This window comes from Triturus cristatus, chromosome 1_1 (genome assembly GCF_964204655.1).
Source record: "Triturus cristatus chromosome 1_1, aTriCri1.1, whole genome shotgun sequence".
NCBI classification, from domain to species: Eukaryota; Metazoa; Chordata; class Amphibia; order Caudata; family Salamandridae; genus Triturus; species Triturus cristatus.
In genome coordinates, this window is record NC_140579.1 from 1,290,327,758 (window position 1) to 1,290,345,332 (window position 17,575).

At 43.6% G+C, this 17,575-nt stretch overlaps 1 protein-coding gene across 3 annotated transcripts in view; it reads right to left on the bottom strand.

Moving 5' to 3' along the window:
* Window positions 1–17,575, bottom strand: part of LOC146871975 (uncharacterized) — a 326,120-nt gene that overhangs the window by 173,748 nt on the left and 134,797 nt on the right. For all 3 annotated transcript variants that reach the window (XR_014981284.1, XM_085652793.1, XM_085652781.1), the window contains exons 4-5: window positions 9,510–9,613; window positions 8,998–9,053 (exon numbers count right to left, since the gene is read on the bottom strand). Coding sequence is in view for 2 of the 3 variants with exons in the window: in XM_085652793.1 (XP_085508919.1) it covers window positions 8,998–9,053; window positions 9,510–9,613 (160 nt within the window). In the remaining variant the exon portion in view is untranslated. The remainder of the gene's footprint in view (window positions 1–8,997; window positions 9,054–9,509; window positions 9,614–17,575) is intronic.

A 17,575-nucleotide genomic window follows, 5' to 3' on the forward strand; every position in this document is an offset into this window, starting at 1 on the left:
TTATTAATACAAGTCAGAGATGCAGCACCTGTCAAATTTCCCAATTTTTAGTTCATGTTGCATAGTATACACGACCCAGTTTCCTAGGAGCACTCCATTATCCTAGATGTGTTTCAGTAATGTTGTTCTTTAAGCAGCATATTAGTTTTTTTATAGTGCCTCATGCAAGCTAAGTTGCTTCTAAGTGTTTGGCTAAATTCAGGGTGCGGATGGGGTTCGTGACAGGGCAAGACTGAGAGCTCAGAAGCGGAGTCTGAAAGCAGTGTAAGTTCTCACAGTGGCTCTCACTGACTCATAACAGTGCTCAGTCTACATGCTCATCCCATCTTTGGCCTCTTTGCAGAGTACAGAGGGCGACAGTCACATATGTGTCATTTGGAATCATAAGTCTAAGGGAAACTGTGTGAAGGAGATGCACACTTGTCAAGATATTAAAAGCAAAATACGGTCAGCGCCAAAAGATAGGAAAATGCATTGCGTGTGTGTGTGCGCGTGTGTGTGGGTGTGAGTGCGCGCGTGCGAAAGACAAAGTGAAAGCATGGCCCTTTGAGGAGACATAGCATACAGGGGAAGGAGAGAGGGCATGTCCTGAAAGGGAAGAGGACAGCCTTGCTGGAGGAACCGATAGTCTGTAGTGATTGGTTACGGTGATGTGAGCGAACATCATTTCCCTAAAGGTTGCGTACGCTCCCTTGAGGGTGAGCTAAAGTGGTTTAGCGGGGGCAGGACCCCAAGTGCACATTTAGCAAGCGTGAGCAGCTACTTGCTTTCGCTATTCATGCTCTGTTGCATTTAGAGATATCACTTAGTGTAAAATGCCTCATGTCCATTTTGGAAACAATGGGCATTTTTTTGCGCTAAGAAAATAGTGCTAGATGCAGAATTACTCTTCTTGCATAATTCCAAATCATCTTATGGAATCTTTGGGTAACTCTGTATGATTACACTATGGGGATTATGTGAGTTACACCCACCCCTAGTTTCTTTCTAAGTTACAGGCCAGGCCCCCGATTCCCTATCTCCCTAACCCAGTGCTGCCCACTTATGCCTAAACAGCATCAGAAAAGCAAGCTGCTCTATGCCCTCTGGATACATCACCCAAGCTGCTGCTGTGCCAACTGAGCTCCTGCTCTCTGCCTCACCTTCAGCTGTTGCTCGTTTGCAAGTACCCTTTATTTCGAACGGATGCTGCCTGCTAGTGTAGCCATACATGTCTGACACATAAGGTATGACAATGTAGGAGAGGCGATTGTATCACAATGTCATGCTACAGGGTTGAGGTTCATAGCTAATGTGCTACTTACTCATTCTCTTGGGTCAGTACTGAAGTAACAGGGGCACTGCATACATGCCATTAACACATCCATGTTTGCTTCAAAGTATTGTAAATGTAGGGCATGGCTGCCAGGTAACGAAGTGTCAAGTGTCCGCTCGCATTCAGTCTAGAGTTTCTATCCAAAAGCACTTTGTCTGGTGTAATTTTAGAGCCCATACCCACAATTATCTAAATACACAGGAAACAGCCTTTACGCTGAAGTTTTTACATCGTACAGCATTTACCACTCATTTTTTACACCGGAATAACTGTTGGCACGCAAGCCTTTACAACGCAAGACTTTATCATGCATTTAAACAGTAGGTGGCATCGTTTCTCTTTGTGAAACGTTGCACCTTATTGTTTTAAATCGGCATATACATATAATCACCGATAATACACTATCAGTTTAGAATACAAGGGGGTTTAGGAGCACTGGTTATTTCAGTATGGTTGGATTGTGCGTTATTACCAGAGTATTAATTGAATATGTGTAGAGTTAAAACAATACATTGTCAGTACGCGGTCCAGGAGGTTTGTGGACTATGTATGGGTGGGTAACTGTGTTTAAACTTATGCATAACTGTACTTACTAACTTAATAATTATTTAATGATACAATCAGAAAGGGATGCAGAAGGTTCATGGGCAGTGGGTGGGTAAATGTTAATCCCTTTTTGCTTTCCATGAATATTCCGGGACGTACATGGTTGAGCGTCTCTTTTTAGAGAAGATAGAGCACATTGGAGCAGGACAGACAAATGGATCAGAATGTGCTGCGTACAGGTAAGTTTAACTTACATTCTTTTATAAAATCAGTACATTTACAGCAAAAAGGGAGGGAGGACGGGTGAGTCGAGTTCTAAGCAAGTATGCTTTTGCAACTAGACGTGTGCAGCGTCACAAAAAAATTCCATTACAGGTTGAATGGGTATCGGTTGCAGATAATGGGAAGAAAACATCTTAAAAGTACAATCTTATTAGGTTACAAATGTAAAGCCAAATTGAATGGTATGCCTGGTGAATGACTGCGTGAAACTTGTTTGCATCGTAGAGGACTTTTTCATCTAACTAAATTTAAATGCGTTGTAATGGTATGCGTCATATTTGCATTGTAGAAACATGCGCACTAAAGCAACGCGTTATGACTTACAACCATACAAAACAGGTCATAGAATGCAAACTGCTGTTGACCAAAAAGACAGAACTGTCTGGAAATGGGAAAACCTGGAATCTAAGGAAGGGGTGATGCAGTGGGCTAGAAGAGAGGTGCATCAGCAGACCTTGGGGTTGACTCCTAGCGGTGGAATTCCAAGGTGTGCTGTGATTCAGAAGTGAGGCTATTGGTAGAGGTGGGTAGGACACAGTACAGGGCTGATGGAAGTAACCTATGGCAGCACTGACAGAGTTATGTGTCATTCTCAGTCCTGAAATAGGAGTAAGTACTGCATGGCAGGATTGAGGTGCATGAAAAATATTTTGTGTGGTTTCAAATACTTAAACAAGAGGTGGTGCATGAGACTGAAATGCTTAAGCAGACACACATGTTGTTCTCATTATTTTACCAGCAAGGGTGAGACATGTCAGAGCTGAGATGCCTTATTAGTGTAGTGTTTAGGGGCTTGACACAGCCGTGTATGGATCCCTATCCTGGAATAGCAGGAGGTGCTAGGGTTGGTTGGGTACTGAATGCACAGGTAGATTTTTATTACGATTTACTGGGAAAGTTATTTGAAGTTCGCAGCCCTGGAACAAGACTCAGTGGAACTAGAGACTGAAGATACCTGGAATGTGGAAGTGGTGGGGGTGATCAGGAACAGGGCAGAAAACATGTATTTATTCACCTTCCTTATTCTTATATAGCGCACCAGTACCTAGTTATGTTAGTGCGCTTTACAGCAAACTATGCATTCTCTCTTGGGAATGCCAAACAACTGAACCATTGGATGAAATGATTAATATCCAAGACTAAAAGCACAACACTTGAAGACTGAAAAACCATTAAAAAAGATACATTTCAGCATACATTGTCAACCGTGTGTCTGTGTAGCATGTGGACTGCTTGCACTATATGGAGCAACTCTTGCACTGCATAAATACTCCATGACATGATGCAGGACTTTGTGCCTTGGGCTGCAATATACAGTTCCATCAAGGTCAGAATGAATCATCCTTTTATGGGGTGGGTGCAGCATGTGCAGGGAAAAGTGCATGAGACAAAGGCCACCATTGGCCAACGTTCAGGGAACACAGGTCTGCTCAGAGGAGTGTTCAAGAAAAACAGTCCTCACATTTAAAGGGTGCAGGAAGCACACCGTTGTCAATGGGGACACTGCAAGAAGCACATGCGTGCCAGATGTGGAGGATGCAGGGAAAACAAGTCTACTTGGTGCAAGCGGTGTGCAGGAAGCACTGGCCTTCTTTATTGAGGATGAAAGGCCCTGTCCTACAGCGGATTCCCAGATGTCAACTGGTGTTATTTTTTCCTACATACAAACAGATTTCGAACTAGCTCAGACCACCGCCATCAGTCCTCACAAACATGCCATGGATCATTGTTGGGCTATTAGGCATTACTTCTAGGAATCCATCATGGCCACCAGCCAGACACATCCATCATGAGCACTTGGTACTCCGCTGTGTATGTGCGCAACTAGTCCTCTTTGCTTAAATGTTTCCTTTTTCAAGTTCTGCCCAGAAATCATTACCTAGAGGTGATGGGCTTCATAAGATTTAGGACACTTAATTTACTATAAATGTCTTAAAACATTAGCCTCCGCATAATGACCAAGCAATGCTTTACGATAGGTGGTGTTACTCACGAGGGGGCTACTTTTTTTGGGTGCCTGGGCCTATCTTTTGTCCTAAGCCGATCCTGCCTCTAAGTGATCCTGATTAACATACTGTCATTCTCGCACTGGACAAGAAAATGGAGTGCAATTTATCATTTTCATGAAGTACAACAGCAGAAACAGAGACGGTGCAGAAGCCCCAACAGAGTGCAATTATGCCCTCACCAGAATTTACAAAAATTGAATTACAAGGCACGGTACTGAGGTAAGGACTTTCATTTTTCAAAATTAAATTTTGACAGACATTTTTTTGTATCTTAAGGTCTTCAGTTGTATTACAAATTGCCATCACTAAGTGTTGTCTGCCACATTTTCACACATTAATATTTTCACTGGGGATTCAAATATTGAACGACATTGTGCCTCTGCTGCACAAGATCACCAGAGACAGCCCTGGTGACCACCTCCAACCAGGTTATAATGGGCACGGTCTTCCAGTCGTGGACTTGTGTGATGGCCTAACGCATCCTATATATTGTCGTCTTGTTTTGCTTCCATTAAACTAATTAGACTAACACACCTGAAATCAATGACTTGTAGGTGAAACGTTCAGGACTAGAGCCAGTGTCTAACGACTCAAGACAAGGTCAAGACGTGTTTTTTTGACCAAGGCTCACAGTGCCTGGGACCCCCGGGTTGACAAGTCACGCTATACAAGACTGATTGATTGACCTGGACTTAGGTGGTTTCCATAAAATATCTTTGCAAACTAAGATGTTCCCAGAAGCACCCGATACCGTTACAGGCAATACACCAGCTTTACCTGTAACCGAACGTTTAAAGTGACACATTGGTGTTTATCTTTCTATCTTGGGTGAGACTGACAAAAAACAGTGCAGATGCAAATAAGCTCTTGTTAATGCATTAGTAGATTCCGCCATTCCTGGCTGTCTTCCTCAACAGTCCATTACATTGTTCGACTTTTAGGTTCATACTTGGAACAGGAATAATTGTAAACTACAGCACCAAACTCTCAACGACAGAAACACCAGAGCTGGGTCAAGGTGTGACAAACTTGTGGTCTTTTGGCAGGTAACCAGGTATGTTTGTTTAGATCACTTAATGAACCAAGCACTTGGCTCAATAGGAAATACCCAGCCAACAAAAGAATTAGGGCAATAAAACAGATCAATGGTTAGTATATGCAAAGGAACACCAACTTTAAAATTATTTCACAGAAAAGGATGCCCCAATCGACCACAGATTAATGTATATCACCTTTTCACATCGGGGCTTTTTATTTTTTTACTGAGTTCCTGCGCCTACTCACTGGCAGTACAGGGCAAAATAACAGGTGTTGGTCTCAAATAGCGGACCACAAAAGGCAGTTGTGGACTTGCCACCCTGCGCAAGTATCTGTGTTGTAACTGTCAGTTTGTGAGCATCTCGCCTTTACTCTGCCACGCCACATGATTAATCTTGGAAATGCATTTGGCGCTAGTGCTTAATTTGTAAAAATAAAAAAATAAAAAGTGCCGGGGCTCCAGTCAGGAAGCCACTGCAGCTTGCACCACAAACTGCCAATAATAGTAACAACACAACTAGTAACAATCACACTCCTACAAGTGTGACACTTCAGACTATTACAGACCGCGAAGCTACAAGAATGGCTTGGGCGGTAGGTCATAGTCATTTTTAATGTATATTGAATTAATTATTAACTGGTGTTGGGGTCATCTCGAAATTATTCAGACAGCGCCACCTTGTAGCAGACTATCACAAGTGCTGGTGTTGACAATTAAGTGCCGGTGCCGCGCACCAGTACCCACTGGCTCAAATTAAGCACTGTGTACTCTACTAGTCCAGCCTTTCAGCGATGCCCCTAGTAACCACGGAAACATACGTCAGCTGCATACACATGGTCCTAAACAAATGAAGCATCCTTAGGCAGCCCAGCAACTGTGGCAAACAAGCATTGGCATAGCCAATAGGTCTCGCCTTTGGGACCTTATAAGTGTTTAGCCATGCAATGGTTGATGTTGTTGCACCAAGGCTATTGTGGTCCATAACTAAATACTTATAAGGTCCCAAAAGCGAGACCTATTGGCTATGCCAATGCTTGTTTTTGTTTTTAACGGTTTAAGCAACACATGTAATAGGTGTACAACCAGTATTAGCATTCATTAAGAGTTTAATCCTGTGCACATCAGACATAGTACATAGCCTCGACAGTTCACATGGCATGGGCAATCTCGTGAGCATCCAGTTAACCGTGCATGACTTTTAGTCCATATCTCCCTTTGACCCTGTGCGACTGTCCACTCTGTGAACTTGTTTGTGGCCCCTCATCTAAAAAAATCGTGGCAAAATTCCCTCCATGACCCTAAATCCTTGTCTAGCTTATCTTTACGGCACGCTTTCATATGTACCTCCTAAACTACCGTCCATTCACACGCGTCTTTCAACAATTCTGTAATCTAGGGTGCCCGCACTCCCATCCATACTATCGCTATTCTTCGCCACGCTAGCACTATCTTGGTTTCTCTTGAAGGTTTCTGTATCAGCCCCAGCAAGCATTGGGAAAGTGTCAGCCTCACACAGCATCTAACACTTCTCCTTACCCTCTCTACCACATTTGTCCAAATGAGCCGGACCCCGGGGCACTCCCACGCTAGATGCAAGAAATTGGCCGCTTTCTTGTGGCACCTAGGGCAGGAATTAGGGCGATCCGGTGCTAAGCGTTTTAATCTCTCTGGGGTCACATAGGTGCTGTGCATACAATTTTAATGGATGAGCCTAAAGCGGCCATTGCATAAAACAGTGTGTGTGTGTGCGCGCCCACTGTTCTCCATTACCTATCCTCCAGGGGCTCCTCCAAGTCACCGTTCCATGCTGCAAACGCCCTTATGGGGGGAGACCATCTGCGTCAGCCCTCTAGGCATTGTACAACAGGAAAATAAGACGTCTCCCTGCTCTGCATGTGCGTCATATATTGTGTTAAATTATTCTACATGGCAGCTTGTATCAGGTAAAGTATTCTGATTTAAAACAATGTTGCCTAAAACTGATATAATAGTGAAACATAAAATAGGACAGTCACAAAGTATGCGTTATGTAATGCAAAAACATAAAACTTACAACTTGTGTATTTCTTTCAAATATTACCAAATATGGACCTGTAGTAACAAATACATCATAATGCATAGTTTTTTAAAGAGGTAACAGCAGGTTTTTGTGGCTTAGTGCAGTAATACATCCACTGTAGGGGCCTGTGTGTGACCCTAAAGTCCCAGGTTCAAATACTGACATGTTGGCTGAGCCTTTTATCCTTGTACGGTCGATAAAGTAGGTATTTCAAATCCAGACATGTTAAATGAGCCTTTTATCCTCATGAGATAGATACAAAAAGTACTATCGGGTAATAAATTATATATTTTATTTAGGTTAATATGGCCACAGATGAATATATGTTTCCATTTGCGTTATTTTGTGCTCGTGAAGGGTAATATTTGCTCCTTATTGTGAGGGTGGCTGTATGAAAGAATAGCATGCTGCACTGATAGTGTTGCAGCTTGGGAACGGACTTTTGGGGAAGCGTGTTGCGTTTGCTGGGGGATACGGGGGTGGCAGGGTTGTTATGGCAGAGTTTGCCTTTTAGCCTGTTTTGGGGCATGAAGGAATGCAGTGGCTGTGTTGGACCAGCTCCTGGCATGAGGGTCTGGGTTTTAAAGGTGCTATTGTATGTGCTATAAACAATATGGGCTATGGATGTGCAGTCTGGGGGGTTTTTAAACTAGCACCTAGATGCACTGAACACAAATGGGCAGCATGGCAGTATGCCTGGAGTGCGATTGCCATGGTGGGAAGTGGCTGGTATCGTGGCAATAGACATTGGCAGCATTTTTGCATTATGTAAAGGCCAGATTTTCGCCTTATTGTGGGGGTACTTGTATGAAATGAAGGCATGCGGGATCGATGGTGTTGCAGCGTGGGAAGAAGTGTTTTTTGTTTGCTGGTGTGGGGAGAGGACCCGGACTAGAAAGGCACCAGTAATCAGGAACATTTGCTGCAGGTGGTAAACAGCACAATGGTGTGAGTTAATATCTGAAGGGGACATTTACAACATTTTGTGTTTAAACACACACAAAAAATGCAGCGGCTATGTTAGATCGATGCTGCTATGCAGGAAGGGCTGAGTAGGGGTTTGCTACATGGCACTCAAACACACTACAAACACAGACAGCATAGCAGCATGCCTAAAGTGTGGGTTGCATAATAACAAGATATACGGTGTAAACGTAACAAGCCCACAGGTGTGCAAACGGATCTTAGCAGCATTATTTACATGAAAACCAACAAAAGACACATTAAACACTAACACAATAAAAGAAAAAATACACACACAAACCCAGCAAAAACAAAATACAAGTACAATACCAAATAAAGCCTATGTATTCTCACATTGGGTGAACCTGTTTTCTAACCAAAGCGCATTCATGCAAAAACAAAGAACATAAAAGCACTCAAGCAGCGTGCGCGTCACTGCTCGTTCCTGGGGAAATACTTCATGGGAGTTAACTTGTACGGAAAGGTGGGACATGCACCAACCATCAGCCATTAGCACACTTGCAATTTTAAATGACACACACAAAAGCCAATCCTAAGCAAAGGAGGAGTCAGACACAACAATGTAGATACAACAGATCGCCTAACAGCGCAAGCGCTGTTTAGGCTCAACCTAAAAAGGTTTCATTCCTATTTTAAACTATGCAAAACTATGGAAAGCGATCCAATATCCTCTGCGATAATGTCCCTAGTACAGATCACAAAATACAATTTTGGGTGTGAAACCTCCCAGGATAAGGGATAATGTACACACGGAAGGGCTTACCTGCTCTTTGTCGCCAATAGACACAGAAACCAAGTGTCTCGCAGGTTTAGGGCTACCTGGATACAGAGAGAAAGGTAGAAAGAAATAGGACATAAGCAGAAATAGTAAATGCCGAATACACTGTAGAGTCCTAGGCCAGGGTAATAGGCGCTTTGACAACTTCACCAGAGGATCTCCCATTACCACCCTATAAGGAGGTATTGGAGGTTCATTGGCGGTACCTGGAGCTGCCTCGCAGGGGCTGGCTGGCACATGACAAGCAGTTCAGGCTTTAACAGGCAACCCAAAGTAGGGTACTCTCCGATGACTAAAGCAAGCAAGAGTATTTGCTAATCAAACAAAGGACGGTGCCTTGAGACACCACAAGAGAGCCTGCTGCCTTGCAGCTTTATGTAACATAATTCCTTTTGTTTAGCGGAATTATTTACAAAGCATAGCAAACAACTGTTTTAGGGGCTGCAACATATCTGGGACAATCAAAATGTAGAGGTGAACGTAAAATAAATACGTACAGTAGTGTGATATAAAGTGAGACAAATCACTCCCTTCAGCGCAACCATTCTGGACGTGGTCTCCTCCTTCCTTGTTCTGATTCTCCTCCTGGCCAACTGGATAACTGAGGCAAGAAAGAACAATTGTTTCTTTAAACAATAGTCAGGCCTTCTTTCAGGGACATCCCAGAAGCAGTCAGGTGGGAAAATGCAGCAGGAGGACTGACAGCAGATTTTCTAACATGCAAATCCATGCGACAAACTCTGTCCCACACATACTAGCCTTTTAAGGACACACGTCTCCCAAGTAGGCCATGTAGCTTCTGACTGATTGCTCTCGGTCACCTCACTTCCTTTCTATTTTTATTTTTTAACTTCCTCTACAACAAGAGCTTACATGAATGCCAAATGATAACATCTGTGCTAACCTCGGGATCCCATTTTCCAATTTGAGAGGAGCAGACCATGGATTTAGAGTTTGGTGATGAAGTAATGGCAGTTAGGATATGCCTGCCACCATACCTGGAGTGCACCTGCCTGCCTAATTTAGAGTTCACAACCGACCCTCTGCAGTAAACGGTTTGGGTTTGTATGTACCACCATCCTGATGGTTCATACAAAGTCATTTAAAGTTTAGGTGTGCATCCATTATTGGTAACAGTTGCTTACAGCACACTTTAAAATATTTTTACTTTTCCAAAAACAATCGACCAAAGAGGGAGTTTGTTTTAGGAAAAATAAAAACTAATGTCCCCAACACCATTGTGGTATTGTCCTGGGGAAGCGGATTATTGATAACCCACTGGTGCAGGGTCACCTCTTTGTCCACAGGCTCTTAGCAAGTAAGGAGGAATCGACACTGGAGCGAAGTACAAACCATAGGTCATTTATTAGCATTCATGAATGAGGCCTCGTCCGACAAGCACCATAGAGTTACTCAAGGAGGAAGCACACCTAACTATGGTTACATGGGTTTTTATAGCAAGAGATCCCAAACAAGGGATGCCCAGAGGTAAATAGAGCTTTGGGAAAAACACACAAATGAGGTAAGAATCGACGGCCTTGGTGCCTTGTGCAATTGTTGAGTACTGAAGCTGCACAACAAGATATGCTATCTGGGTAAACTTTACTTTGTCTGAAAAACCCCAAGCAGATGCCAGCTGTTCTTTTGCGCTGACTCTGCATGTATACACAGCCTACAGTGCCCCAATCTAGATTCTTTACTCATGTTTATACAGATGCAGTGTCAAGGATAGAGCCGGGCTGGAAGTAGGGGAGGGGTGAAAAATGGATGAGGCATAACAATCAAAAATGAGAGAATCAGATTTTACATTTTAACAGTCCTTCCTTTTCAGCCTATGCTGAATCCATTTTTTAAAGAATATATATTTCATCTTGTATGTTAACATTCATAAGTTCGTAAATTGCAGTGTGCATCATTTCTCGATTCAATTCATGAACATTAATTGGGGGAGGTTTAATATTACAGGTGGTTATACAAGCTGTACATATCATAGGGCAACAGCAAGTGAGAAAGATGGCTCCTATAATGACTATTCCCATTAATAAGTTCCAACCCCAAGTGGAAATAAGTCCCTGTAACCATTCGGACCAGGACCAGGTTCCTTGGTCTTGATGTATTTCTGTAGCTATTTTATGTAATTTGGAAATGGCGTCAGAGACAGAAGGGGCGTGGTAAGGAATGAACACACTACAGCTACTACCGATGATGCGACATGCTCCGCCACGATCGGCGAGTACTACATTAAGCACCATTCTGTTTTGCAGGGTTACAATCCTTGTAATTTGGAGCTCTTCTGTGATATTACCAAGAGCCATTACTGTTTGATTTGTCACAGCCTCTACTACACGGGTCAAACGCCTAATTTTTCTACTATTTAAAGCTGCACCAACAAAGAGTCCCAAATTAAAATCAACATATTGTTGTAATGCAGTGTCAGTTTGATCTACTTCATCATTATTTATAGTTCTTTTAAATCGATTCAAAGAAATGTCATTAAATAGTTTTTGTGATAAGGCGCAGGTGCTAAGAACACAGGAGGAAGCAAAAAGGACACATAACATATCGGACCAACTGACTGGTAGATCATAACCTTTGTGTAAAGGTCCGTAGGTTAGTCTGCAGGAGCGTCAGGAACGTGAAGAGAAGTCTCGGTCTTCCCCTACGGCCTTCCGTCTCTATCAAACACTAGAGTGCCGGATGACGCGCTAGGGGAAAACAGGGTAACAAAACAAGGGAAGGAGGGAGTGACGTCAAGGTTGTGGCGGCACCAAAGATGAGGCTCTTTTCTGCTGTAAAGAAAGTGTTAATTATTTGACAATGCTCATTAGGTTCTCCACTATTATCAACCTTGCTGATTCTGAAGTCCTACCTCTCGGTTATGCTCTTTTCTGTGGAGGATGTTGATTCCAATCGGAGGGGTATGAACCTTGGAAGGGGTATGAACCTTGGGAAATACAGGCCAGTATCCTATGTAACAAAAAGCACTGAATTCAGGAACTATCCCACCGCACTCTAACCTTTGGTTTCTTCATACAACTAACTCACCCTTTCATAAAAACCCAGTAACCCCGAGTCTTCAATGATGGTCCATGTAACATGTACTTCATGCAGGTGTAGACAAAGGGCTAGAAGGCTAGAACAGAACACCAAATGTTACCTCTTCCACTTGATCAATAATATGATTTAAGTACAAAAAAAAGAGTAGCGCACAGCGCTGTTACCGTACTTCAGTTGCCCTCCGGCCACCGATACCGTGGTCCACGCGAGTGCTCTCCCTCAGGAGTTACGCCGTTCTTCGGCCTTGGATGACCCTCACATAATGACGAGACAGTGAGGATATGTGAGGGATGTGGCCCAATTAGTGAGAAAAACGCCGATGAAACCAAAATCGTCCACTCGTAACAAAAGGCTGGGAGGCACAAGGGAATTGACAGTGCCTCTCAACTCGCTAAATACTGGACTAGGTACATCCGCTGTGTTGAGGGTGCGGATAGTGGGGGCCAAATGCTGGGGACTGGGAAGTCTCTGGAAGTGGGGCAGGAAGAACGAAGCCAGAGCACAACGGGGCACAACTACCACACACACCATATGCCGCCTCCAAGGAGAGAATGTAACACGGAGAGGGGTTGCAAAAAGAAAGGGGAAATTAAACACACTCACACTTCACGCTGCGAATCAGTCTCTGTAAAGATGAGATCAAAGCTGTACGAAAACCGCCCAGAAACTACCGGAATTCTACCAAGAGCAAGTAGCGTCTCCACGAGAACGCCAGGGACACGGGTATCAGCCGCGAAACACACGAACATCAACAAAGCAACTCCGGAAACAGGAAACCAAACCCCCGGAAGTCAGGCCACACGATCTACGGACGGAACAGGATTCCCGACTAGAACGCTAAGCGCGTTCAAGCATGCGTAGAGTCCTTATATACTGGACCGTCTGCCGATCCAAACCGCGGGGCATGACACTTTGTTTCCACAAATGAAGTAAGTGTTATGGGAAGATAGAAAACTGCTATTGTTCGTTCCAGTGATATTCAATACTGTAGTACAGTCACTTTTTCCTACAGGAATGCTGCCAATACTGCTCACACAAAGATCTGCTCGGGCTCTGGTTACAGCGATAACAGGAGGCCCATTACCTTTGGCTGTTCAAGTGTTAGGAAAAACGTATCTTGTGGAGGAATTTCCTCTGCGATACTCCTCCATTTCCCATACAGTTCCCTTGGCCTGTGGGAGGCCTTCATCATCGAGGTAACAGACTTTACTGAGCTGGGCATTGAGTCTTCCTACATCAGCTTGAGTAATATTACTAATTGCAGAGGCCCACAAAAGTGTGAACCAGGCTCTACAGGAGCCATTATGTGAAAATGGCAAAGGAATGAAAGGCGTTCCTCCCTTCTGCTGATGGGCTGGCATCATTCCACATACCCAGCAGTTCGTAGTGTTTGTAGCATTACGGGTATGATGGAACATTTGGATAAAAGTGTTATTGAGGTACGACAACCGATGTTTTTTCTCATGATAGGGAAGAGTGAAGTAATAATTTTCCGTGGGAACAGGAGTAGTAGTAGGCAATACGTTTCGAGCCGGAATCACTTTCTCCATTGTCCAAAAAACTGCTGCCAACATTATCAATAATATAATCAGAGTCACCATACACAGATTCTTGTCATTGCTTCGCAACTTAGCTCCCAATTTCGGCATTTCTCCTTCTTGGTATCGATACTACCACAGGTAGGAGAGAGATCCAGGTACCACTATACACGTATCACAATCCCCTCTGAACCTAGTTCAGCCAATTCTGTGATCCTACCGTGTCACAGCCGAACCGTTCCACTAATTGAAACTGGTCCTCTGGTATCTCTATCTGCTCCTTCCCTTCCTTGGTCGTAAATCGTACCTTGTTGCTGAAGGCGTAGTTTGATCAGGAAACAAAGTGCCTTCGTTCAGAGGAGCAACACTTTTCTGAGTCTGTAAGATGTCTTTCAGATCATTTCTGCCTTCTGGCTGGAGAACAGTTGCTGGGATTTGCTTGCAGTGTGCAGTATTTATCCAATTGTGTCCGTTGGTGACACAGACAGCAGTTCGGGTTACCAGCAAGACTTGCTCGACATTCTTCCAACGAGGCTCCAGATTCTTAGAGCATTGAAAGTTCTTCACCAACACAAACTCGCCTGGTTGGAGACCATGAGCCGGACCCTCGGATTTGTCCGGTATAGCTTCATGCACCTGCTGGTAAATCAGAGACTACTTTTCAGTCAAATTTTTCAGGTAATCACTCAAAACAGGGTACTGTATTTTTTTTTATCATGTTTGGCCTTGGGGGTTCCCACACATTCATAAGCCTGCCAAAAACTATTTCGTAGGGAGAAAGTCCAATCTTACTGTGTGGGATGGAACGAACAGATAAGAAACGCTAGGGGTAAAGCATCTGGCCAATTAAGGCCCGTTGTTGCCTGTATCTTCGCTAGTTTCAACTTCAATATGGCATTGTACCTCTCTACTAGACTTGCTGCCTGGGGGGTAATTAGCAGCATGAAACTTTTGTTTTACCCCTAAACCCTTAATTGGGTACTCTATTATCTGGCCAGTAAAGTGGGGGCCGTTGTCACTCCATAGGACTCTACAAATCCCAAAACGGGGGAAGAACTCCTATAACAGAACGTTAGGTGTTGTCAAGGCTGTGTTGTCTTTGGTGGGATAAGCTTCTACCCACTTACTAAGGGAACAAACCACAACTAACACATACTTCAAACTATTACAGCGCTCTAACTGAATATAATCCATTTGAAGTGCTTGGAAGGGAACCTGGGGTGGAGAAAATCCACCAGTAGGGGTGGATACTCCCTTCCCAGGATTGTGCTGTAGACATATCATGCAACGTTTGACCAAATGCTCAGCTGCTTTCCGAATGTGCTGATTATCCCAAACCTGTTATAGTTGGGAGATGGTGTTTTTGACGTGAGCAGGTCCGTGAGCCATAGTCACATAAGGTAATAAGTAGGCATAGGGCAACTTCCATTTTGACATATCTTTTGACCTCCAACATCCCTCATCATCAAACTCTCCTTCCTTCTGCCATTTCTTGCTCCGTAGCTTACTGCTGTATTTCTTTGATCTCTGTATAAATATTTTCCAATCTTTCAGCTTGGGATCGTAATACATACATCCTACTTGTGTGCATACTTCCAGTATTTCTTGCAACTTCGTCTGAAAAATAATTTCCTTGTCCCACTTTATCTATAATTTTCTTGTGGGCACTACAGTTGATAATGGCTACACTCTTTGGCAATGTCAAGGCAGTAAGAAGACTATTTACCAATTCACCATGCTGTATTTTAGAACCATGGGAGGTTAGGAATCCCCGTTCCTTCCCATGCTTGCCAAAAATTGAGTCCCACACCAAATACATACTGACTATCTGTATAAATATTTACTGATAATCCCTGACTGAGTTCGCAAGTCCTCAAAAGCGCAATGAGTTCAGCTGCTTGGGCAGATTTTTGTGGAATACGGGCTGTTTCTGTGGTTATGGCATAGGATGCAGAGGTGGTGCCATCAGGTAATTTCAAGCAAGAACCATCCACCCATAATTCCCCCTAAAGATCTAACAAAGATGTATCTTTAAGATCTATTCTACCCTTAGTTTGTTCTTCTGTTAGGAAAATACAGTCGTGCAAATCATGCGTTTGTTCAGCTGGCAAAGGTAACAATGTAGCTGGGTTTAATGTCAAACATCTTGAGTGTAATATGAGGTGCCAAAAGCACAAGTTCGTAGCCTGTGAGTCTAGCGCTAGTAAAGTGTTGTGATTTAGTCTGGTTCAGGAGTGCATCTACGGAATGGGGTACCAGAAGCTTGTTACTCAACACTATCCCCTCAGATTGTCATATAGAGATGGCAGTGTCAGCAACCGCTCTAAGACAGCCTGGAAGTCCTCTGGCCACTGGGTCTAATACAGCCGAAAAATAAGCACATGGACGAGGTTTACTACCATACGGTTGTGTCAAAACTGACAATGCACACCCTTCTCTCTCGTGTACATATAATATGAAAGGCTTAGCATAGTCCGGAGTGCCTAACACTGGAGCAGAACAAAGGGATACACGAAGCTGCTGATATGCTTCCTGACATTCAGATGTCCATGGTAGAGGAAAGCGAGTGTCTTTAGTAACAAGGGACAAAAAAGGTTTGATGGTAAGTGAGAAGTTGGGGATCCACTGTCTACAGTAGGAAGTAATACCAATAAGTGCCCTGACTTCTTTTTGAGCACTTGGAATAGGAATTTTTAGGATAGTTTGAATCCTGTCAGTCAGAGTGTGGCCTTCCTTAGACAAGAGATGACCCAAATAAATGACCTCAGACTGGCAATATTGAAGCTTATTCTTAGAGACTTTATGTCCCTTGACAGCAAGATGATGCAATAGGGAGAGAGTGGCCTCTTTACAATGCTCAACTGTGTCTGCGGCTAGCAAAATGTCATCGACATATTGCACAAGTGTAACTCCTGGTGGCAAAAGAAGTTCATCCAACTGCCGTTTAAGTGCCTGACTGTAAATGCTGGGACCTTCTGTATAGTCTTGTGGAGCCCTACAAAATCTAAATGAGCGACCCCGTAATGAGAATCCGAATAAATATCTACTATTCACATGTATAGGAATAGAGAAAAAGGCATTTTTAAGGTCAATACCAGAAAATACAGTGGCTGTAGGTGGGATTAATGTTAACAAGGTCATGATATCAGAGACAACAAGATATTGAGGAATCACTATTTTGCTGACTTCTCTTAAGTCAATCACGAATCGGTAAATCTTGTCCCCTGTTCCATCGCCCCGTTTTAGGAATGGGAGAATGGGGCTATGGCATACATTGGAGGAAACCTCCTCAACTCCTGTACGTATCATGTCATCAATGATAGATATCAGCACATCCTCACCTTCTTTTGATATCTTATATTGCGGGACCCTTGGTAAGGAAGCATCCTCCCGAACCTGTAGGTGTACTGGGTAAATGTCCATTCTTCCCACATCTGTGTCAGCAGTAGCCCAAACACATGAAGGGACAGAATCAAGATCCGAACATAAAGAAAAATTATATTGTTTAGGCAACGTCTTTTTCCCAAAAATGACACGTACTCCAGATGTGGAACAACGTATAGTAGCATGGAAATATTTCAAAAGATCAAGTCCCATCAAAGTATCTGGAGTGTGTGGGGGGGGGGGGGGGGGGGAGTAAAAAGGGGGCTGAAGCAACAAAATTCTCGACCTGCAAAGGCAATTTTTGGGACACAGGGCTAGGAGTTGGTGTTCCATCAAATCCTATCGATGTAATCACTTGGCCAGACAAGGGGTTCCAGGGAACAGTTTCTGAGATATACCACTACGTGTCGCCCCTGTATCCACTAAAAATGTCTGATCCTGCCCAAGTATGGTGGCTGTTATATAGGGTCCTGACTGGTCTACAGGTATCTCAACTGGTCCTCCTCGTCCTCCTTGTCCTAGGCAAAATGTGTTCCCACAGCTTCCTCCGATTCCCAATCCTCCATAGAATATTGATTATTTTG